This window comes from Bos indicus, chromosome 27 (genome assembly GCF_029378745.1).
Source record: "Bos indicus isolate NIAB-ARS_2022 breed Sahiwal x Tharparkar chromosome 27, NIAB-ARS_B.indTharparkar_mat_pri_1.0, whole genome shotgun sequence".
Classification (NCBI taxonomy): Eukaryota; Metazoa; Chordata; class Mammalia; order Artiodactyla; family Bovidae; genus Bos; species Bos indicus.
Window position 1 is genome coordinate 37,178,145 of NC_091786.1, and position 22,376 is coordinate 37,200,520.

General features: G+C 55.0%; 1 protein-coding gene across 3 annotated transcripts in view; it reads left to right on the forward strand.

Moving 5' to 3' along the window:
* Positions 1–22,376, forward strand: part of IKBKB (inhibitor of nuclear factor kappa B kinase subunit beta) — a 52,437-nt gene that overhangs the window by 24,324 nt on the left and 5,737 nt on the right. For all 3 annotated transcript variants that reach the window (XM_070781489.1, XM_070781490.1, XM_070781491.1), the window contains exons 6-19: positions 7,401–7,489; positions 8,526–8,615; positions 11,212–11,336; positions 14,632–14,739; positions 15,905–16,034; positions 16,267–16,461; positions 17,015–17,129; positions 17,732–17,855; positions 18,398–18,549; positions 18,713–18,774; positions 19,762–19,871; positions 20,849–20,898; positions 20,985–21,084; positions 21,257–21,404. In XM_070781489.1, the coding sequence (XP_070637590.1) occupies positions 7,401–7,489; positions 8,526–8,615; positions 11,212–11,336; positions 14,632–14,739; positions 15,905–16,034; positions 16,267–16,461; positions 17,015–17,129; positions 17,732–17,855; positions 18,398–18,549; positions 18,713–18,774; positions 19,762–19,871; positions 20,849–20,898; positions 20,985–21,084; positions 21,257–21,404 (1,598 nt within the window). The remainder of the gene's footprint in view (positions 1–7,400; positions 7,490–8,525; positions 8,616–11,211; positions 11,337–14,631; positions 14,740–15,904; positions 16,035–16,266; positions 16,462–17,014; positions 17,130–17,731; positions 17,856–18,397; positions 18,550–18,712; positions 18,775–19,761; positions 19,872–20,848; positions 20,899–20,984; positions 21,085–21,256; positions 21,405–22,376) is intronic.

Below are 22,376 nucleotides of genomic sequence, written 5' to 3' on the forward strand. Positions count from 1 at the left end.
TGACTGCACTGCTGATTGTCATGAAAGGTGACTACCGCATCTCAGAAATTCAGATTATTTCTATATAGAGTACCTGGAAAATCGTAAGTAACCAGGTTTAACAAACATAATCAGAATGAAAGAGCTGCTCTCAGACCTGGCCTTCCCCACTCCCCCAGCTCTGCCTCCTCGTTCAGGGGCCTTTCCTCTCTAGAAAACCAAGGTGACTTTCTGGGCCTGCGTGTCCTCAGCTTGAAATGAGCACGTGGACTGGGTGAGCCCCAGGGTCCCTTCTAACTCTGAGTATTGCATCGTCACTGTTTGGGTTTTGGTTTTCAGAAAGGCCGCCCAGAATGTCTCTGACGTTCGCTGTGCTGCCCCAGCCTGACGGCTCCCCGGGGTCCCCTGGCCTCTCCCTTCCTGCATCCTCTTCTTGGAGCTTCGTCTCGATGCTGTCTGTCTGTCTGTCTGTTCTTTCCCCCACCTGTGTGTCCCTCTCTGCACCTGGTGACCGCCCGCTGCTTCCAGTATCTGTGTGCCGGGTCTTTCTCACGACATCTCAATCCAACTGCATCTTCTCCCAAGTCTGTTTTCAACCCTGACCTCCATCCTCAGCTCCGAATCCACGTCTCCTTGGTGCTTCTCCCTAAGTCACTTCCAAGGTGAAGTCCTCGACGTCTTCCTTAAACCCGATCCCTTCCTGACGTCCTCTGTCTCATCCCTGGCCCCGTCTTCTGCCAGTCACCCGGACATGGGTGCCGACTTTGAATCTCGTCTCTTCTTAGGATCTGCCCCTCTTCCCACCCCGCGCCCCCACCCCCTGTTTGAAGTCTCCAGTCTTTTCCTTCGTGTGTACACCCTGCTTTCCCTTCCTGTGCCCACTGCCTCCACTCATTCAGAGTCGTTCTAGCACCTCACTGTCCTGGGCGCCCATTCCCACTGACTGATCACTCCCTTGTGCTTCTGAGAGGACACGTCCGTCCCCGTCCCCCGCTAGGTCGAGGCCAAAGCTCGTAGCCTCCCGTCTCTCCTGATTCGCTGCAGCCCATTTCAAAACCTGCCCTTCAATCCCCTCGTGAGCCTCTGCCCATGCACAGCTTTCAGAATGCTGCGCCGGCCCCTCCCCTGGCCTGCCCCTCCGTGGGGACCGCCCTGGCCCAGCGAGCATAGCGGGCCTCCCTCTCGGATTCTGCTGCCCTCGTGGCCTCCTCCACCCAGTACTCTTGTTGCATGACCTCTGCCTGTCCTCGACAGTAAGGACTGACCCTGGGTTTGAGGCCTGTAGACCAGATTCAGTTCAGTTCAGTTCCATTCAGTCTCTCAGTCATGTCTGACTCTCTGTGACCCCACGGGCTGCAGCACGCCAGGCCTCCCTGTCCATTACCAACTCCCCAAGCTTACTTAAACTCATGTCCATCGAGTCGGTGATGCCATCCGACCATCTCATCCTCTGTTGTCCCCTTCTCCTCCCGCCTTCAATGTTTCCCAGCGTCAGGGTCTTTTCCAAGGAGTCAGTTCTTCGTGTCAGGTGGCCAAAGTATTGGAGTTTCAGCTTCAGCATCAGTCCTTCCAATGAATATTCAGGACTGATTTCCTTAGGATTCCTTTAGGATATGAGCCATGCCGTGTAGACCAGATTATTTGCGCAGTAAGTGACGGAAATGGTTCGATCCAGCGGCACATTTTCGACAGCTGCAGCCACACAGAAGACACTTGTTCAGGACGGCAGGATGAAGAGAGGGTGACTCTGCGCTTCCCTCTCAGCACTGGCAACACCGCCCTGCCACCTCGCTCGTGAGTCACAGGCTCTCCTTTAGCCAAGAACCCATTAGAGGGACTGGATCTTTCTCCACACCTCCGCACTTGGCCTACCAGCCCGTCTTGCTTGGAAAGCCCAGTGACATCAGAGCGACTGGCACTTAGTAGGCTCACAGCCAACTTTTACTGAGTGAACAGATGTCCTCTTGCCCTTCTCCGTCATGGTGACTTAAACCACCGACTGGTGACTGTCTCTTCTGTCTCTTCTAACCTGTGTGTCAGCTTGCTGGTCTGTGATCTTTAAGTCTTATGAACTGTTTAATTTATTTATTTGTTTGTTTTTGGCTGCGCAGGGTCTGTTGCTGTGTGCGGGCTTTTCTCCAGTTGCAGCGAGTCGCGCTCCTCTGCAGTGGGGTGCGTGGGCTTGTCACTGCGGGGGCTTCTCTTGTTGCAGAGTGTGGCCTCTAGTAGCTGTGGCTCACGGGCTCGGTTGCTCCACAGCACGTGGAATCTTCCTGGACCAGGGATCGACCCTGTGTCCCCTGTACTGGCAAGCGGATTCTTTAACCGCTGGACCACCTGGAGCGTCCCTGGTCCATCAATCTTTGCATTTCCTCCCCGTGGCGTGTATCCCGAGCAAGTGTACCCTCAGGAGAGCTCAGTGGTCCCTTTCAGCTCAGGGTGTGGTCAGTAGGCTTCGTGGACAGTCCTCACACAGCCGCTTCTCTGCATGGGAGTCTAGCTGGTCCTGTCTGTTCCCTCATCTCTGGAGCGTGGTTTGGGATTCTGGCTCATCAGTGAGAACTCCGGAGCGGCACAGTCTGCAGTTGTATGTCTGTGTCTCCCTCACGAGCCGGCGGGAAGCTGGAGTCCAAGACCTGGGTGCCGCTCCTGCCAAGGCCCCAGGAGGCCGCGGTGCTTGATGCAGACCCCCCGGGGCAGCGTCTGTCTGAGGAGGCGCCGCTGCATGGGGTAAAGTCCACACAGAGCGCCACTCGGCACCTCTTTCCTGTCACGGGACCGTGGGAGTGTGCAGCCTGCAGGCTTTCATGCTTGTGGGCCACTTCTCCAGTTTTATGCGCTTGCAGTATCCCTGTTGTTAGGGGCTTTGACTTTTAAGAAAGTTTCAGACACACAGGTATTTCTTTTTTCCATCTCAAATTCTCATGTTCCATCTAATTTAAGTCAAATTAAGTTCTCTCGCCTTGAGAAAATTCTGATTCATGACACGGGCCTCCCCCCCGCCCCCGCCGTGGTCCCGTTCTGTTAAATAAGGCATAGTCAGACCGAACTGAGCCTCTCAGGGACTGATCCTGGAAGGGGCGCTGCCACCGAGCCCTTGCCCGTCAGCGTTTTGACCATTTCACTCAGTGTAAGAAACCGTGTATTACAACATACACAGGATTGTCAATATGCGTATATAGTGTGCGTGTGTGTACAGTAATAGCGTGTATACGTATGCAGTGTGTGTATATCACACACACACTATATATAGGACTGTCTAATTCCAGGTTTGACTAGGTTGACAAAAAGTATTGAAAACGAGGGACTTCCTGAAATGAGAGCTCAGATGTGTTACTAGCAGTGGCTTCAGCATAAGCAGAGCCCGCTGTTAACAGGGTCACCGGCTGGGTCACCGGCTTGGCCTCCGTCTTCCTAAAGACCCGGGCACGGCTCTCGAGCGTCGTGGCACTGAGCTGTGCCCTCCATCTAATGTGAGCGCTCTGCATCCCAGGGGCTTCTCAGGGCACCTCCCCGCTCGTCCTCCCCCACGTCACTCTCAGTGGGACATTCACGTCTACGTCACAGGCCTTGCCTTAGCCTGGGCGTTCCTACTTGTTCAAACTACAGTGAGTCTCAACGTTCACGTACCCTGGCCTTGGACAAACGGAGCCCCGCCTTTGTGTTAGAACCCCTGACGCTCATGTCACACAGCTGCACGGGCCCTGGGGACTCGGGGGCTGAGCAGACACACCCCATCCTCCCCGCAGGTGCTCCCCGCTGGCGTGAGTTCACGTGAGGGGAGGCCGTGTCCCCGTGTGCAGGGTCGTGCCCAGACGGTTATCAGAGCCTGTTTTCACACTGCGCTTTGACCCTAGTAAAAGTCAATAAAACCAAAATGAAACTGCTGGTGAGAATCACCAGGCTTTTTTTTTTTGCCACGCCCCATGGTATGTGCGATCTCAGTTCCCCGACCAGGGATGGACCCGCACCCCCTGCAGTGGACAGGCATCTGAACCGTGACCATGATGGCCAGGGAAGTCCCCCAGCAGACAAGGTGGGTGGCATATGGGGTGTACCGTCTGAGAGCAGTGGGCATGTTGCTTCATCTGGACGTTTGTTGGGCCTAAGCCAATCTGCTGTGCCCAGTTGTGAAAGCAAAGAAGAGGGAACAAGTGTGAAATGTTGAAACTCTACGGTCAAAGGCTGGATTTAAGGGCAGACTCAGTGAGAGGTTTTGCGATTTCACCTAATGTGTGGCTGGAATGCCCCCGAGAAGGTGGAAGGTGGGTGTTTAACTGTCAGGGGTTTCCCTGTGTGTCAGGGGTTTCCCTGTGTTTTCAGAAAACACTCAGCACGAGGTCTTCACACAGCATGTCTGGCCCCTTGGGCTCTGCGAAGGGTGTCTCCTCCCCCTTGGGGTGCACCCCTTCCCTGCTATGCCCTGGCCCAGACCCTTTAGTAAACTTTTCTTAGTGTGGTTATCGCTTTTGCTTTTGACCTTTTTTTGCCTCTAATAAAAAAAAAAGAGGTTCACGCCATTACAGCATGGACATCCCTCTGAGTCAGGTAATATAAGCGTAGATAATTTTTAATAATTGCCAGTTATACTGTGGATTTCCCGTGATTCCTTTAGCCCTTCCGTGATGGGTGACTTTTCATTCGTCTCTAGTGATCTCACTTGACACCGCGCAGTCCGCACCCGGGTTTGTAGGTGATGCTGCTGTTGGCTTTGTAAGCTGGATTGCCAGAGGCAGAAGCAAAGGGTCAGACGATACGTACGTCTTAAAATGGAATAGCTTTTGCCATGTTTCTTTCCCCCAATTGCACAGCAGTTATTACTCCTTCCAGCGATGTAGGGAGTGCCTTTCGCATCTCATCTGAAATTCCTTCTGCTTGAAGAAGTGAAAAAGCATGTTGTTCCCTTCACGCGTGCTTTGTGGACGGCCAGTGAGCCTGAGCGACTTCGTACGCAACCGCGTAATTGCTTGCGGTCCGTGTTTCATTTCTACTATAAGCTCCCCTTTCATGTGTTCTTTGCCAGTTTTTCTACTGGTTTGCTTTCTTTCTTTGTTATTAGAATGGTCTTTTCTTTAGTAAATCACTAATTGCTTAGTTCTATTGATAGTAGATAATATTATTTTTAAATGTGCCTAAGCTCGGAAAATAAAAACATGGTCATTTTCTCTTGAACCCCATCCTCAGTCTTTATCCTTAATCCTTCTGGCCTGAATCTAAAATCCTGGGAAGCACCTGTCTAACCCACTTCTTTGGGTTTTTTTATGTTCCTTTAAAGTAAAAAAAAAAAAAAAAAAAGCTTTTTTTTTTAATTTAGAAAAGTAACATAACATTATGATTCTGAAAATAGTAGTGTCGCTTCCCTAACACCTGCGTTGCTTTCTTACTGGCTTGTAGGAGTTTTTGTCTGTAGATGCATGTTTTTGGCATATGTGTTACAGATATTTTTTTCCCCCTTTTTTGGTCTTTTGCTCTTTGTATAGTATCTTTTGCCATAAATTTTTCTTTCTTTCTTTTTAAGTGAAGTGTAGTTGATTTACAATATTTCAAGTGTACAGCAAAGTGATTTGGTTATAGAATGTGTGTGTGTATGTAGTTTTCATTCTTTTCCATTATAGTTTATTATAAGCTGTTGAGTATAGTTCTGTGCGCTATACAGTAGGGCCTTGTTGATTATTTTATGTTCTGTAGTGGGTGTTTATTCATCTCAGACTCCTAGTTTATCCCTCCCGCTTCTTCCCCTTTGGTGACGGTTAAGTTTGTTTTCCGCCTCTGTGAGTCTGTTTCTGTTGGTATGTAAGTTCATTTGTATCGTTTTCTTTTAGATTCCACAGGTAAGTGATACCATGTGATACTCATCTTTGTCTGTCTGGTTTGTTTCACTTACTGTGATAATCTCAGGGTCCATCCATGTGGCTGCAAGGCATTGTTGCGTTCTTTTTCACGGCTGAGTGATACTCCATCGTGCGTGTACCATATCTTCTTCATCATTCATCTGTTGATGGATGTTTAGGTCGCTTCCGTGTTTGGCTGTTGTAAATAGCACTTCAGTGAATGCAGTGGTGCGTGTATCTTTTTGAATTAGAGTTTTATTAGAGATAGTAATATACGATTCATCTGGTAACTTTATTTTTAGCTGTTTAAGGACCCTCAGTACTCTTTTCTCTAGTTGCCACAAACTTTTAAAACCTCTTTGTGTTATTTGTTTAGCTTTTTTTTAATGCCATATAGTTTTCCTCCCATGACGCTTTTTTTTTCTTTTTTTTTTTGCTAAATTTATCCTGTGGTACTTTAGAATTTTTGCTGTTAGTGTGAATGGGATTTTTTTTTTTCCTTTCAACTGGATCTATGACAGGGCAAAAACTGTTGATTTGTATCTACTTGTTTTGCTTGCAGACAACTTACTACATTTCCCCCAGTTTTTAGTCTATTGAGTCTTCTACGCTTAGAGTCAGATCATTTCCAGATAAAGATCATTTTATCTCTTTCTAATACTTCTTGTTTCTTTCATCTGTGGTACATCCAGGTTGTTAGGACTTCTGTTAAAACCTCTCTTAGGGGTAAAAGCCACATCCTGATGGTCTGAGCCTTGGCCGTCCTGGCTCACGTGGTCACGTTTGTTCTTCACAGCAGACGCTGCGGTAGCGAGTGAGCCGGGTGGTGCGGGCTGCTTCCTTGTCAGCTAGAGTCTGAGCGCTTTAAAGTTGGGAACCACGTCCTCCCTTATTTCACGGCCCTCAGAGCCCAGCAGAGGACGGGGCACATGGCAGACGCACGCTGGACCGGCAGGTGTATTGAAGGCGCCCCCCATTCTCCCCTTCTAGGCACCCTACCCCGCTTCCTCCCTGGAGGCAGCTCTGCCCTGCATCCTCTGCATCTGATGACCAAGTGCTGTCTGCCCAGAGGGCCCGTCTCCCTTGCCCACCCTGCAGAATTTACTTTTCGAGCCTCTAGACCAGAGAAGGTCCCCGTCTCAAAGTTAATCAGCACCTCCTGGAGGGCTTGATAGAGAGCAGACTGCTGGGTCCCCCCCCCAGTTTCTGATTCACTCCACCTGGGGCGGGACCCGAGGGTTTGGCGTTTCTGTGTACCAAGTCTGATGCTGCCGGACTGGGCTGTGCTGTTTGAGAACCGCTGCTCGAAACGGGAGGTGGTGACCTCGTGGATGGAAGGCTCGGAGTTCTTTACCCGAACCAGGCAGATTCTGGTGCTGGCCCAAGTTCTGCTCACGTAGCCAGGTCTCCCTCCCTTCACTGGCTGGGCGTCTGTGGGCCTGTCCCCCACCGCCCCCGCTGTGAGCCCCTGCACGGAGTCGGGGTGTGTGTCCGGGACACGCAATAACCATCTTTCACTGGGAAGGCAATGCCGAGTAAAAGGCATCGTCCAGGCTTAACGGGAACTCACTCCCCTTTCCACCCTCTCAGCCTCTGCACTTCGATACCTTCATGAGAACAGAATCATCCATCGGGATCTGAAGCCAGAAAACATTGTCCTGCAGCAAGGGGAACAGAGAGTGAGTGACCCTGCGGGCCAGCCTCGGGGAGGGGCGGGGGAGCGTGGGCTGAGCAGCTGGGGGCAGGCAGTGGGGGCGAGGAATGCGCTTTGCGTGCCTGCTTATGTTTGGGTTTCCTTGCTCATGCGTTTGCTTTGATTCTCTGGGAGTGCTCTTTGAATCGAAACAAAATCCAGCACCAAGTTCTGGCTCGCAGGTTGACGCCAGTTTGAACAGACCACATTGTTAACCATCCCAAGATGCAGGAATCCGATAAGAAAAATAGTGTTTGTCTTCCACCTGCCACCCCCTCCAGCCTTGGGGCCTTGCACTTCTTGGAAACATGTTTTTTGTTTTCCGTTTGTTTGGGAGCCTCAGCTTTTGAAGCTCACAGAGAATCCAGCTGTAGGTGGGTTCTGGACGTGGCCGAAAGGATGTATTTGGAGCTGGCCTGGTCCAGCCTGCAGTTTCCCCAGAGCTCTCAGGGGCCCCCCCGCTCAGGTGTGGGATCACCTCCCTGCAGGGCTGGGCCATGTTTGTTCAGCTGGGTGGCGAGCAGGGCTCAGATGAGTGGAATGCAGCCGCTCAGCCGTGGGCCGTCTGATCTCTCCCCCGCGGCTTCCGTCAGCGTAACCCACGCCCGTCCTGGCCCTCACCTCTGTCCCTGTTCACACCCATTCCCGGCAGTCTATCGGAGGTTGGAGAATTTAAGGTGTTTACTGAGAAGGAAGCCCACCTGGTCCTTCGCGTCACGGCAAGTCCAGGGTTCGCAGTCCCGAATTCGGGGTGCGTGGTCACCGAATTCTGACCTTCCTCCAGCAGGTGTTCACCAGGCAAGGGGGGACACGCGCCTGGCGTTTCTACGTTGTTTCTTTTGCCTGAACCTACCGCGTCTAGGGCATTCTCCTGCCTATTTGGCGGTCCTTAGGCGCTTGGGGTCTTAGGACTGGGAATCCAGAGATACACCCTCTGCACCAGCAGAGGTGCTCAGGATTCTTGAAGGACAGCGGACTCGCGGAGCCCTCAGATGTCTCCCCCTCCTTGATTTTTCTTCCAGTTAATACACAAAATTATTGACCTGGGATACGCCAAGGAGCTGGACCAGGGCAGCCTCTGCACGTCCTTCGTGGGGACCCTGCAGTACCTGGTAAGAGGCGGGTTCCCAGGTCTGCGCATCAGCCTCTCTCTGGAGGCCATGGCCGCAGGGCTCTGCTTCCTCCCTCACCTTCTGCCGTCTGAGCTTGCCGGCTCTCTGGATGACTCCTGGAGGCACAGGAAACACTGGTGTGTGAGGTCAGACTCCTCGTCCTCCCAGAGGCCCAGGCGGGCGCAGTCATCCTCTCACGTCTAAAGGGCTCTGCTCCTGGGCCTGCGCGCGTCCCGTGACCCCCCATGCTGCGGTGTTCTAGCCCAGAGAGTTTAAACCAGGCTCCCGCTGCTCCAAAGGGCTCTCCGTTCCCACGCCACATCACGGGGGCCAAGGGCAGAGGGCTGGCTTCCAGCTCCAACCCTTTCTTCTTCTTATTTGGTCTGAATGTTGTGGCTCTATTTGAGTCCCCCATTCATCCAAGAAATACTGACCACCTGTAGTTTTTCCTTTTTATGTTTTATTTTTTTTTTGTGGGGGGAAGCCACATTGCACATGCATATATTTAAGGCTTTTTTAAAAAAATTATTCATTTTAATTGGAGGATAATTGCTTTACAATAGTGTGATGGTTTTTGTCGCACATCAGTATGAATCAGCCACAGGCATACATGTGTGCGCCCACATCCTGAGTCCCCCGCCACCTGCTGGCCTCCCCACCTCATCCTTCCAGGTCGTCACAGGGCGCTGGCTCTGGGTGCCCTGCTTCATACATCAAACTTGCACTTAAATGTATTTCTTTCTTATACCAAGAAAGCCACTTTTCTTGGAACCCAGTGCTTCCCAAACCTGTTTTTCCTGGAAGCTCTTCCTCACGTCCTGCAGACAAGCTGCAAGCGTCGTTTTAGAGTTTAGGAAGAAGGTGGACGAGGCCCCGGTACACAGATGATGAAGCGGTTGGACTTGTGATAAGGACTGCGAAGGGAGAGCGCGGGATGTTGTGACACATTAGGGGGACCCTGTGCTGGGCCTGCACGTCCAGGGACTGGGGGTGCGAAGAGGGAGCTCCAGGCAGTGGGGCAGCAGGAGGCGCCCAGAAGGCACGGCCGGAACCAGAGGAGGAGGAGGCCATCTCGGGTTGAGGCTGGAGAGGGAGGCGGGGGACAGGTCATTCAGAGCCTCGCTGGCTGCGTTAGAGACTCCAGACTTGATCCTGAAACCTCTGGAGGGACGGTGAAGGGTCTTGGGCATGAGAGGAGTCAGGTTTACCTTCAGAAGAGACCACACTTGGCACAATGTGGAGGGTGAGCTGCAGGTAGCGGGCGAGTGGTATGGAGGCCGTTGGGGCGGGCTAGTCTGAGCCGGTGGGCAGCGTCAGGATGTGGAGGACGGCTCAAGAAGTGCCTGAGAGAGGGGCCTCCCTGGGGAGGTTAGGACTCCGCGCTTTCACCGCCAAGAGCAAGAGTTTGATCCCTGGTCAGGGAACTAAGATCCCACAAGCCACGCAGTGCGGCAAAAACAAAACAAAACACCAGCAAACAAACAAATAACAAAAAAAACAAGAAAGGCCGGAACAGGTTCAGCAGGACTTAGTGGTAGATTGCATGTAAGTGATGACCAGGAAATGTGGACTGAATAACGGAGTCTGCGGTTTATAAAAGAAAAATGAAAGAAAGTTGAAAGCCCCTGGGCTCCGTGAGCTTAAATAGCCTACTTGGGTCTTACATAAAAAAGAGAAGGTCCTTGTGAGTGCATCCACACTCCCATTAACCCCCGCTGGGCAGTGGACGCTGTCCTTTCATCCCCTGCTCTGGTGGGTAGAGGTTTCAGGGTGGGGACCTGGGGCTGTGACTCAGTACCTGTGCCCATGGAGCGGGGTCCTGAGGGTCCTGCCCTGTGTCCTCTGGACCCCTTGTCGGCTCAGTGCCAGTGAATGTGGGGCCTGAGCTCTGACCATTCGCAGGGCCAAAACTTCTGTCCAGAACCAGACACAGAGGCCGACCTGACCGTCCCACGCGTTTCGTCTTGGCTTGTGGTCCTTCGTGTCCTGCCTGCCCCCAGCCTGGGCTCAGTCCTGCCTGCACGCCTCAGGGTCCTTTCCGGAACGTCTGCCCTCAGGCACCCTGAGCCGGCCCCGCCCCGCCTGTGCTGGGAAGCTTCCTGTCACCCTAGCCTGACTGCTTGGGCAGCTGGCCTTCCCTGCTCGACTGTGACATTCTGTCCCATCGTGAACCGCGTTAGGGGGTTGGCCGGCATTCGTTGCATACGCTGTGCCTGGGTTTGTGTGGCCTGGATCACTTCCCTTTGTGGCCCTGCACGGCACCCGGGAGAAGGGTGCACAGCACACCAAAACCCCCCTGCCCCTGCCGCAGGCCCTTCTTTCAGCCCTGGGATGGGATGAGATCAGAGAGTCTAGATTCTACCCTCCGATTCGTGGCCACCTCTTCCCTCAGAGCGGGGTCCAAGGAGCGTGGGGCAGGCCAGGGTGCTGGGCACCCCCCCATGGTGGCCCCTCAGCGCGGGGTCCGGGGAGCGTGGGGCAGGCCAGGGTGCCGGGCGCCTCCGGGAAGCGTGGGGCAGGGCAGGGTGCTGGGTGCTCCCCCGTGGTGGCCCCTCAGCGCGGGCTCAGCTCAGGTGTGTGCCCCCCGTCCCCGCAGGCCCCCGAGCTGCTGGAGCAGCAGAAGTACACGGTGACCGTGGACTACTGGAGCTTCGGCACCTTGGCCTTCGAGTGCATCACCGGCTTCCGGCCTTTCCTGCCCAACTGGCAGCCCGTGCAGTGGTGAGTGAGCCCCGGGCCCGCCCCCCGGGAGGGTGTCCCCTGCCTTTGCCAGATGCCGCCTCCCCTTCCCGGTCTCGTGGGGCGCCCCAGTCCGGGCCTGAGACCCCTGTGACCTGTGACCCCAAGGAAGTCCTGTTGCGACCCGGCGTGAGCACAGCCTGAGCTCCAAGAGCCCTGGATTCTGAACCTTAACAGCCCAAATCCCATCCTGTAAATGACTGCTCTGTGCAGGGCAGGAAGCCAGTGTGTTTACAGAGTGTGTGTGTGTGTGTGTGTGTGTGTGTGTGGTAAACAAGCAAAGGGCATGTTCACAGGACAAATAACGGGACGTATGTACATGGAAGTTTATTGTGGACAAATATTACTGCACCTCAGTACAAATTTTTTTTTTACATACGGCAGTATACACGTTTCAGGGCTGTTCTCTGATATCATCCCACCCTTGCCTTCTCCCACGTAGTCCAATGGTCTGTTCTTCACATCTGTGTTTCTTTTGGTGCTTTGCATATAGAATCATTGTTACCATCATTGTAAATTCCATTTATATGCATTAATATACTGTATTGGTAAAAGAATGAAACTAGAACACTTTCTAACACTGTACACAAAAATAAAGTGGATTAGAGATCTAAACGAAAGACCAGAAACTATGAAATTTGGATTTAAAAGCATCAGACAGTGGACCTGGTACACTGCTGAAAAGGTATTTTCTAATAAGGAATATGATCAAGGTTTTAAAAACTACTCTGTATTTTTAAACTTTTCTTCTAATTGTAATACTAATATGTGGTTCATTATATACATAAAAGTTAATCATTACTGAAATGCATCATTTAAAAGTTCATGTTCCCTTGAACCCATTAGGGTTCATTCACAGTGATTCCTTGAGGGACCACACACTGAAACGATAGGACCATTGTCCAGAATTTTTTATCTCCAGTTTTAGTGTTTGGAGCAGTGCTAAGTTCTCGGGGTTCATCCTTCAGAAAGCAGAAGAGGGAAAAGTCATCCCACGCCACTTGCTTGGTATCCGCCCCCCCACGCACGCCTGGCACTGTTGGCTTTGGGCCCACCTCAGGGCTGTTTTGTACATCCACAAGTGAGCGGCATGGATCTGCCCGCTGGCTCATTTGTGGATTTCACCCCTTCTCGCCTCTTGATGACATCGCAGGCACGCTGCCCTGTGAGTACTTGTCCAGGGTTTTTACACTGAGAATTTCCTCCCGCCGCCACTAACATTCCTCCGTCTCCAGACTCTTCTCCTGTGTGCCTGTGTTTGTTCAAAAAACAAAGTAGGTTACCATACGTGCTCTCACAGAACCTGCCTTTCACACTTAACTCAAATAGCTCAGGGAAATCCTGGTCTATCCACAGGTATTTCCCTGGGTTAAGTTCCTAGAAATGGGATCAACATACCAGATTGTGCACGTGTTCAAGGTTTTTGGTTTGTACTAACAACGTGCTCCACAGAAAGTTTGTGTGAATAACATTTCCACCAGGAACATGCAAAGGTCCTCTCCCCCTGCGCCCTTTGTGGGGCAGCACTGGCTGATGTCACGTTTCTCAGTATCTTCCTGGGAGTACCAAAAACACAGACTTTCTCAAAGGACACAGGTACTTACATCATGAGAATGTTTATTTGTAAGACCAAGACGTAGCCTTTGAAATCGGTTCAAGAAGAGTAGCTTTCTGTGACGCAGTCCAGTTCCGTCACCGTTTACACACCAAACACAGGAAAGGATGACCCAGGCTCGGTCTCCATGCCCGAGGGGCCTGCTGACGTGGCGGAGGGCGCCCTCCCGTGGGGACTGACGTTAGCACAAGCAGCGCCCTGAGCTGGGCTCCGTGGCACTGACTTAGCTCCTTGCGTTAACAGTCACACCGCATCATGCGACCGTCACGACAGTCACTTTAAACTGTCTATACATGCATTCTGTTTTTAACTCACCAAGGGACGACTGCAGTTCTGTTCAAATGTTGAGCGTTTCCATTATTTATAGCAAGGTGAATCAGAAGCCGTCAGAACTAGAGGAAATGCCATTTGAAACCATCCCTGATGGCCCGGCTGTCTGCAGAGCCAGCCTCCCTCACGTTGCTGGGAGGCCAGGTGACCACTTCCAAGCACGCATCTCTGAAACCCGAGTTTGTGAGACGTGCCTGTCTGGTCTGCCTGTAATGCCTTAGGCAACTTTTAACAATTTCAGTCTCATCTCAAACGGCAGGTAGATAGTAATTTCAGAACAAATGCAATTTGAGCTTTATTATTCTATCATAAAGCTGCTTTGAAGGACCAGTCTTGAAAATACATTTTAGGACCAGCCTAAGCAGTGAGCGTTTCACTCGGCGTCCTTTCATTTATCTGTGTGATTTCCCGTGGACAGACTTGAGTTTCTATCAGAACACCATCCCACCGTGTGTCATGACAGCCTGATTCCAGCAGGCAGGTTCAAGCCACACCCTGGCTCTTCCAGGCTCTGTGTTCTCCACGTGGCTCAGTTTACCCCCCCTGCCAATGAGATTTCAGGCTAAAGCATTTTCCAACTGAATCTTCCGTGTCTTTCTGGAAAGGAAGGACGCGGACATTCAGACGGAGTAGGAGGAGCACCTGTCCTTGGCTCCAAGTCCCTGGTTCTTTCTCTAGTGTGTGACCTTGGGCAGGTCGTTTCCTGACCTGGTGAGGGTGGGGGGTGGGGGACTGAAAACTGCCTACCCCACAGAGGTCTCGGGTGGAGAAGGCTGCATTCACTGTCAGCTCTTGATTCTCTGTGAAGCGTCGCAGAGAACATGTGAAGCCAGTTTAAAATCTTTTTTCTTAAACACTACTTCAGATACATCTAAAGGGTCTCCTAGTTGGAAGACGTTAGTGCTTCACTTGCCTTTAGAAGTCAGGCATAGCCATTGCATTTAGAGGGAAGTGCGTGGTGTGTGCAGATGGCACGTGAAGGAACCGTGGTGCAGATGTCCTGTCTTCATTCTCTGTGTTAGATGGAAAGTAAAAGAACAAGCCAGATGGGCCGGGGTGCGGTCAGGAGACAGCGGTACAAGCCCGCAGGTTCCTGACTCTCACCGGGCAGTACCGCTGCCCTTAACCTCCCAAAGAAGCATCCCAGTGGGTTGCTGGGCCTCACAAGTGGTTCAATAGCCCCCCAGGGGGATCCTCTCTGGTTGTCAAATGGAAGGTCACCCATGTAAGGGGCTGTTGGGCACCCGCTTACATCAGGGTCACTGCACGCAGCGTGACGGTACACGCAGCGTGAAGGCTACACGCAGCGTGACAGTCCCCCCACGTCCACAGGCACTCCAAAGTCCGGCAGAAGAGCGAGATGGACATCGTGGTAAGCGAGGACCTGAACGGGGCCGTGAAGTTCTCCAGCTCACTGCCGCACCCCAACAACCTCAACAGGTACGCCCCCGGCCTCTCTTCCTCCTCCTCTGCGGCCTGTCCTTCCTTTCTAAAGACGGGGGTTGGGGCCGACGTCCCCGGCAGCTCTGACCCCAGGTCCTGCCATCGTCCATCTCGGTCTTAGCACGCCGTCCCCACCCCACCCGTCTGGAGTCACCTCCTGGGTTCCCAGCACCGCTTGTCGCCCTCCTCAGCCGTGGTGGCTCTGCCTTGCAGGCGTTTGGTCTGGCAGAGGGCTTACTTCCTGGTCAGCTGTAAGCTCTGAAGGGTAGGGAATTGCCCCTTATGCTCTTTGCCCATCCTTCTGCAGCCTGGCACTGTGTTACTGCCAATAAATAAACCTTTGCATTTGAACAGCATAGCAGTCTGGTCTCAGAACCAGAATATGAGCCATCAGGTCATCTTATCAGAACCGGGAGATGGTTCAGGAGACAGCAGCCAGCAGCCCCATGTCGAGGCACGCGGCTCAGTTTCCATGAGTCTGTGGAGGATGGGGAGGGGGGTCCCCTGTGGAGGAGCTGAGCTGGAACTTCCTGGAAGGATCTGGACCAATAGGCAGGGCAGGTTGATGAAGAGGAAGGCTCTTCAAGGGGAAAAGCCTCGGGGGCGGCCAGGGAGAGGCAGCGGGTGGTGATGTTGGCCTCTGGAGGGCTTCTGTTGGGGGGCAGGGAGGGGTGCTGGGGGTGCCCAGCAGTGCGGCGTGAACTCCTCAGACGCTTTCCAGGGAGCGACTGACAACATGGATCGAACCGGCGGTGTGGGGCCAGATCGTTGGGCAGTGCTCCTGATGGGGGACAGGGCTGCTCAGCACCTGGAAAGCTGCCTGGAGGGTCTCGCATGGCCCTCTGCCCAGAGGCCCCCGACGGGAGGGTGTTTGTGCAGATCCGATGGCGGGGGTGGGGGGGAGAGGTCGAGCCCCCGAGCGATTCATTTTGTTAAGGGAAGGCTCACCCTTCCTCAGGGTGGTTCAGCCTCAGGGACCACTTTGGCCCCGTCTCGCGATGGTCACATGGGGCGTGAGAAGCGTGTGTGCTTTTCGGTCCCCATGTGCGCCGGTAAGCTGGCGGTGGGCCTCATGCACGTGCACGCACACACGTGGGATGCGAAGCTGGTGCTGGGCCTCGCACACGTGCGCAGGTGCACACACACACCCCCGCCCCCTCAGCGTCCTGGCCCAGCGGCTGGAGAAGTGGCTGCAGCTGATGCTGATGTGGCACCCGCGCCAGAGGGGCACCGACCCTGTCTACGGGCCCAACGGCTGCTTCAAGGCCCTGGACGACATCTTGAACTTGAAGGTGAGCCTGCGCCCAGTCTGCCCCAGGCCATGGGCCCCCTGACCCCTGTGAGGGTGTGATGGGACCCTTGCTGACTGATGGGTCGTGAGGCCGTTGCCGGGGACCCACAGGAAGGGAAAGATTCTGGCGTGCGGACCCCAAGCGGGGCCTCTGAGAAGCCGGGCCAGCAGGAAGGCGTCCCCGTTGAGCCGTGTCTCCTGTGACCCTCCCGTGACCCCCCGGGTTTTTGCAGCTGCTTCATGTCCTGAACATGGTCACGGGCACCCTGCACACCTACCCCGTGACCGAGGACGAGAGCCTGCAGAGCCTGAAGGCCCGCATCCGCCAGGACACAGGCATCCTCGAGGAGGACCAGGAGCTGCTGCAGGAGGCAGGGCTGGCCCTGATCCCCGACAAGCCTGCCGCCCAGTGCCTCTCGGACGGCAAGGTGAGCCCGGCCTCCTGCAGGCGGCAGGTGGCCCGTCTGCCACACCACTGGGCAGGCGCCTGCCCGTTCCGAGGTGGGAACGCGAGATCCCGCGGGCTTGGTAGGAGACACGGATCGCCCCACGCTTTAGCTGTACCTTCCAGACCACTGGGAGTGCCTTTTGCCCTTACTGCCAAAGCGACGCTTCATTCTTCCACGTCAGCCGAAACTGTTTTTGACCCCCCTGTCATGTGCGGTGCTGTGCTGACCACCGCACAAAATGAGCTGCAGATTTAACACAGGGGAAGAGGCACTGGACAGTAAAGGAGATGGCAGGCATCTGAGTTACGCGGTAAAGACAGAGGATAGAGCAGGAGGTACTGCTGTAGATGAGGTGTGCATCAGGTAATAAGCGTAAAGGGAGCAGCCGAGGGCAGTAGAGGCCAGAGGCACTGGGAGAGGCCTGGTGGGCTCCTGGCGCGTCCTGGCCGAGCATGCTCTGTAGTCTCCCGTTTCTTGGGGGACGGTGTGGTGGGGGCCGCGAGACCTTATTTTGCCTCTGGTCCCTTTGCAGCTGAACGAGGGCCGCACGCTGGACATGGACCTCGTTTTCCTCTTTGACAACAGCAGGGTCACCTATGAAAGCCAGGTCTCCCCACAGCCCCAGCCTGAAAGCGTCAGCTGCATCTGTAAGCACGGCCTATTCTTTTAAAAAGATGATCACTTATAGCTCTTGGGACAAAGCTGGGGGAGAGCCCTGGCCCAAGCGAGGGGTCCCCACCAAGCAGGCGAGTCCACCCGGTCCTCAGACAGCTGTCTTCAGTCGCACATGTGAGGAGCAGCCCTGCCGGAGGCAGGACAGGACATCTTCAGTTAATTTCATCCTCATCTAAACAAAGGACAGAGAAGATGGCCCACAGGCTGTTGACCTTGAATCGCAAAACCATCTTATTTGTGAAGTTGTCTTTGTACGTTAGTAATTGATATATGCACAAGATAGCAAAAGGTTACAATAGAATAACACGGTGAAGAGTAAGCCCCTCCATGTCCCCAGTTTCCCAGGGAAAACTGCCACCAGACTCCTGAGTCTTCCTTCCAACGTGTTCTGTGTATCTGTAAATTTGGACGTGTGTGTACCCCGGGGCGCAAATGTGAGCAACAGGAAGCAGGCTCAACACCCAAGGCAGTTGTGTAATAGCCGAGCCGTTACAGAGCCAGCGGGCTCCAGGGGTGGGATGCTGTCGTCCACCGCAGGCACTGCGCCCTGACGGTCGCCTGTGTTTCTGTTCAGTGCAAGAGCCCAAGAGGAACCTCCCGTTCTTCCAGCTGCGGAAGGTGTGGGGCCAAGTCTGGCACAGCATCCAGGCCCTGAAGGAAGACTGCAGCCGCCTGCAGCAGGGCCAGCGCGCGGCCATGTAGGTGCCCAGCTGCAGGACACCGCGTACCGAGTGCCCAGTGCCTGGCCATGGGGCGGGGGCCGAGGCGGGGGCCCAGGGTCAGCCACCGTCGGGAGGGGCAGGAGGGAAGACGCTGCTGTGGAAGGGCGGGAAGCCGTCGGTGGGCGGGACGGAGGGAGGGCCTGTTATACCCAACAGGCACATGTGGTCAGTGCACAGGCCAGGGGTGTGGACAGGGCGGGGGCAGCCGGCTGGAGGGCTGGCCTGGCTCCATTGCGGGTAGGCCACCCTGCCGGGCCAGGCTGACTCCTTCCCCAGGTTGTGGCTGCTCTGGGTTCCTTTGCGTGGCACTTCACCTAATTCTAGTTTCGAAGCAGAGCCTCACCCATCGCCACGGGCCAGGAAATTGTCGTGATGGATATAAGTGGCTGCTCTTGTTATGATTATACTAATTACAGCAGGGGCCTGCCAAGGTGTTGGAGGCCACTTTTATTATTGTCCAGGAAGTGGTACCTGGATCCCAAACATGCCCGCGGTGTGTCTCTCGGGGGCCCCTGCAGGATGAATCTGCTGCGGAACAACAGCTGTCTGTCCAAGATGAAGAACTCCATGGCCTCCATGTCTCAGCAGCTCAAGGCCAAGCTGGACTTCTTTAAGACCAGTATCCAGATTGACCTGGAGAAGTACAGGGAGCAGACGGAGTTTGGGATCAGTGAGTGTGTCCTTAGCAATCAGTCTGGAGAGACCATTAAACTCTTCTTTCTCAAGTATTTTTTTTGGTCCTCTTATAACGGAATTCCTTTTTACTTTCTTGGTTTTGGGGTGTTTTCATTTTATTTTTAACTTTTGTTTTCACCTCCGTGTTTTTCCTCCAGCGTCGGACAAGCTGCTGCTAGCCTGGAGGGAGATGGAGCAGGCCGTGGAGCTCTGCGGACGGGTAGGAGGCTCCCTGGGGTCCCCAGCCTGGCCAAGGGCACCCTCTTCCCTGCCATCTTTCCCCTTTCTCACTGAGTGCTCGGTCCAGCTTCTGTGTCAAAAATCACATTTTCCTCTCCAGGCTCTCTGCCCTCAGCTAGCACTTGCTGGAAGGTAGGGGGTGCCAGGCAGAGGTCCCCAGTGTGTCTGGTCCAGGAGCCACACAGATCTGAGTCAGGCTTACGACGTGACACGTCCCGGGGAGTGCAGACCTCTTCCCGCGAGAAGGGCCTTTGCATAAAGGAGCAGCACTCCGCCATGTCAGAAGTTGCCCTGACTTCCTCCTCGGGACACTGAGCCTGTAGGAAGGAACGGGCCTGAAGGGGCAAGTCTGAGGGCTGTGAATCAGATGCCGCTGAAGTGTTGCTGAAGTGTTGATCGTGAGGCCAGGCAGGGAGGCGGGGTGCCCCGGTGGACCTTGCTCAGGGGGAAGCCTGGGCCCCAAGGCCTTTTCCTGGACTTTTCCACCATTTATCTGCCCAGTGAACTCGGGCAGGGAGCCTCCCCTCCGTGTCGAAGTGTCTGTTTCTATAAATCGGTGCCGATACCCCTCGTTCGAGGTGGGTGACCCCTTGTTCGGGCGCAGGGACGTGAGCCACCACGCCACCCCACCGCTCCCCCCGATCTCTGTCCTCGTGGGCGTAACCCTTGAGATCAAGGACGAATTAGGAGAGGGGAGTGTGCCCCAGCTCGTCTCCACACCGGGGCCAGGCCGGGTCCTCTTGGGCCCCGTCGCATCTCGCCCCAGTTTCCAGTGGGGGAGACTGCAGCTTGGGGCCAGGGTGACCTGCCCCAGGGCCACAGAGCTGGCGGGTGGCAGGCCCAGATCCCAGCCGCAGACTCCCAAGGCCGTGTCCCTTCTAGCCGGGCAGCTGAAGGTCCATGGTGAGGCTCGGGTGTCCCTGGCCGAGTCCGTCGGGGCTCAGTCTCAGCGCAGCACTGTCTCCAGGAGAACGAGGTGAAGCACTTGGTGGAGCGGATGATGGCCCTGCAGACGGACATCGTGGACCTGCAGCGCAGCCCCATGGGCCGGAAGCAGGGCGGGACGCTGGATGATCTGTGAGTGTGTGTGTGTGTCTGTGCGCGGGCGGGCGGGTGGGCTGTTCAAGCGAAGTTCCCCTGGAGCACGCCCTCCCGTGCAGCCCGGTCCCGGGGAGGGCCTCTCGGCACGTCTAGAAGCTGGGCCCGGGCAAACCTCCGTCCCTCTGAGCCTCATCTGATACAGAAGAGCTGTCTGACCTCACAGTTGTGGGGACCAGTTCAGATAACGCCCCGAGCCATGGTTCGTGAACTCCAAAGCATCAGGTTAGATGCCTGGCTGCCCAGCATATCCCAACCTGGGTGTGGCCTGAGAAGCAGGAAGTAGGAAGGGAAGGAGTCGGGTAAGTCTTAGAAGGTGGGACCTTGACTCTTCATTTGAGTCATGATCAGGACTTGGCCTCAGCTACAGGGACCCTCCCTGGGCAGAGCAGCCCCTCCTGCATTCCGGGAGCAGACAGGGGCGCCAGGAGAGCCTCCCTGGGGCTCAGCCAGGCCTCTGATGCTTCTGCCAGGACTCTTAGGACCGGAGGCTCCAGTCTTTGAAATGTGATTATTTGTAGCCTATATTTCGTCAAGTTATTCAGTGTTTTATTTTACTCTGGTTTTCAAACAAAAGTCAACCCCTGGAAACGTCAGCCTGTCTCACTGTGTTCGGGCCCTGGGGAGGGCATGTCTGCTCCTGGCTTGAGTTTCAGAGGCCATGTTCTCTGAACTCAGGACCCGCACCTCTGAATTGCAGGGGCCAGGTTGGTGGGGAACGCTGAGGGACAGAGGAGGCTTCTGTCCTGAGGACTCTCAGGAAGTCTTGACTGTGAGCTTTGAGTTGGCATTTCGACAGTGAGCCGGGTCTTCCTCTGTCATGGGTTTTGCCAGTGACATCCCCAGGGAGCGTGCTTGCCTCCGGCCGGGACATACTGCCCGCCCAGTTTCCAGAAGGCGGTGCTGCTGCTGGCAGGGCTCGGGCGCTGACAGAGCCTCTGCCTTGTGTGTTTCAGGGAAGAGCAGGCGCGGGAGCTTTACCGCAGGCTGAGGGAGAAGCCCAGAGGTGAGTGGGCCCCCTCCCGGGTCCCCCGCTGCCCGGGCACCAGGCTGGTCCCCCCACAGACCATGCGTCTCCGTCCCGCTTTGCAGACCAGCGGACTGATGGTGACAGTCAGGAAATGGTGCGGCTGCTCCTCCAGGCAATCCAAGGCTTTGAGAAGAAAGTGCGAGTGATTTATACGCAGCTCAGGTATCAGGCCGCTGTCCCCTCAGAGGGTGGAGCGAGGAGAGGCCCCGTCCCCTCCCCTGGGCCCCGTAGGAGCTCCCACCCGCAGTGGCCAAGCTGAGTCATCCCCGCCGGGGCCGCGTCCTGCTCCCCCCAAACCGGGCGCGCTGGAGCTCATCGCACTTGGTCTTCACAGTAAGACCGTGGTCTGCAAGCAGAAGGCCCTGGAACTGCTGCCCAAGGTGGAGGAGGTGGTCAGCCTGATGAGCGAGGACGAGAAGATGGTGGTGCGGCTGCAGGAGAAGCGGCAGAAGGAGCTCTGGAACCTCCTGAAGATTGCGTGTGTGAGTGAGCCCGGGCGGGCCCGTCCTGGAGACGGCAGGGTCGGTGTCCACGCATCAGCTGGGCCGGGCCCCCTTGGGAGGCTCAAGGGGAGAATCCCTCCTCGCCGCTTCTCAGACGCCACTGGCTCCAGCACTCCTTGGCTTGAGGCAGCATCACTTCAGTCTCTGCCTCTGACTCAGTGTGGCCCTCTTCTCTACGTCTCTCTCTTTTTAAAATTGGTTTCTTGTTGGCGGCACTGGGTCTCTGTTGCTGCAGTCAAGCTTTCTCTAGTTGCCGTGAGTGGGGGATGCTCTCGAGTTGGCGATGTGCAGGCTTCTCACTGAGACGGCTTCTCTGGTTGTAGAGCACAGGCTCCAGGGTGCTTGGGCTTAGCCACTCTGCCACACGTAGAATCTTCCTGGACCAGGGATCGAACCCGTGTCCCTTGCGTAGGGAGGTGGACTATCATCCGCTGTACCACCAAAGAAATCCTTTTCTGTGTCGAGTGTGTAAAAACACTTGTCCCTGGGTGTAGGTCCCACCCAGATAATCCAGAGTGTTCTCATCACAGGATCTTTAGCTACATCTGCAAAGATGCTTTCTCCAAATGAGGTCACACCCCGGGTTCCTGGAGACCTGCGTGCAGCCCCCGAGGGGCGTGCCTGCTGGGCCCTGAGCCAGGCCTGTGCAGTGCAGCACTCGGCCCGCTCTGCGTGTGCCCACCATCCCAGTGTAGCTGTGATCCCACTGAGTGCTGCTCAGAGAGAAACCGCAGCACAGAAGAGAGCCCAGGACAGAAACTGGAGAAGAGCCGAGAAAAACTTGGAATCGAGCTGGCAGGCGGCGGGAAGGCTGAGGAGGCTGATGGCAGAGCCACTCGGCCACGGGCCGGGGAGGCCCGCTGCTCCAGGTGCGCCGGCTGCCGCAGCCCAGGAAACACCTCAGCCTCTTGCTCCCCATGTGGCGCAAGTCACGGGAAGTCACCTAGGACC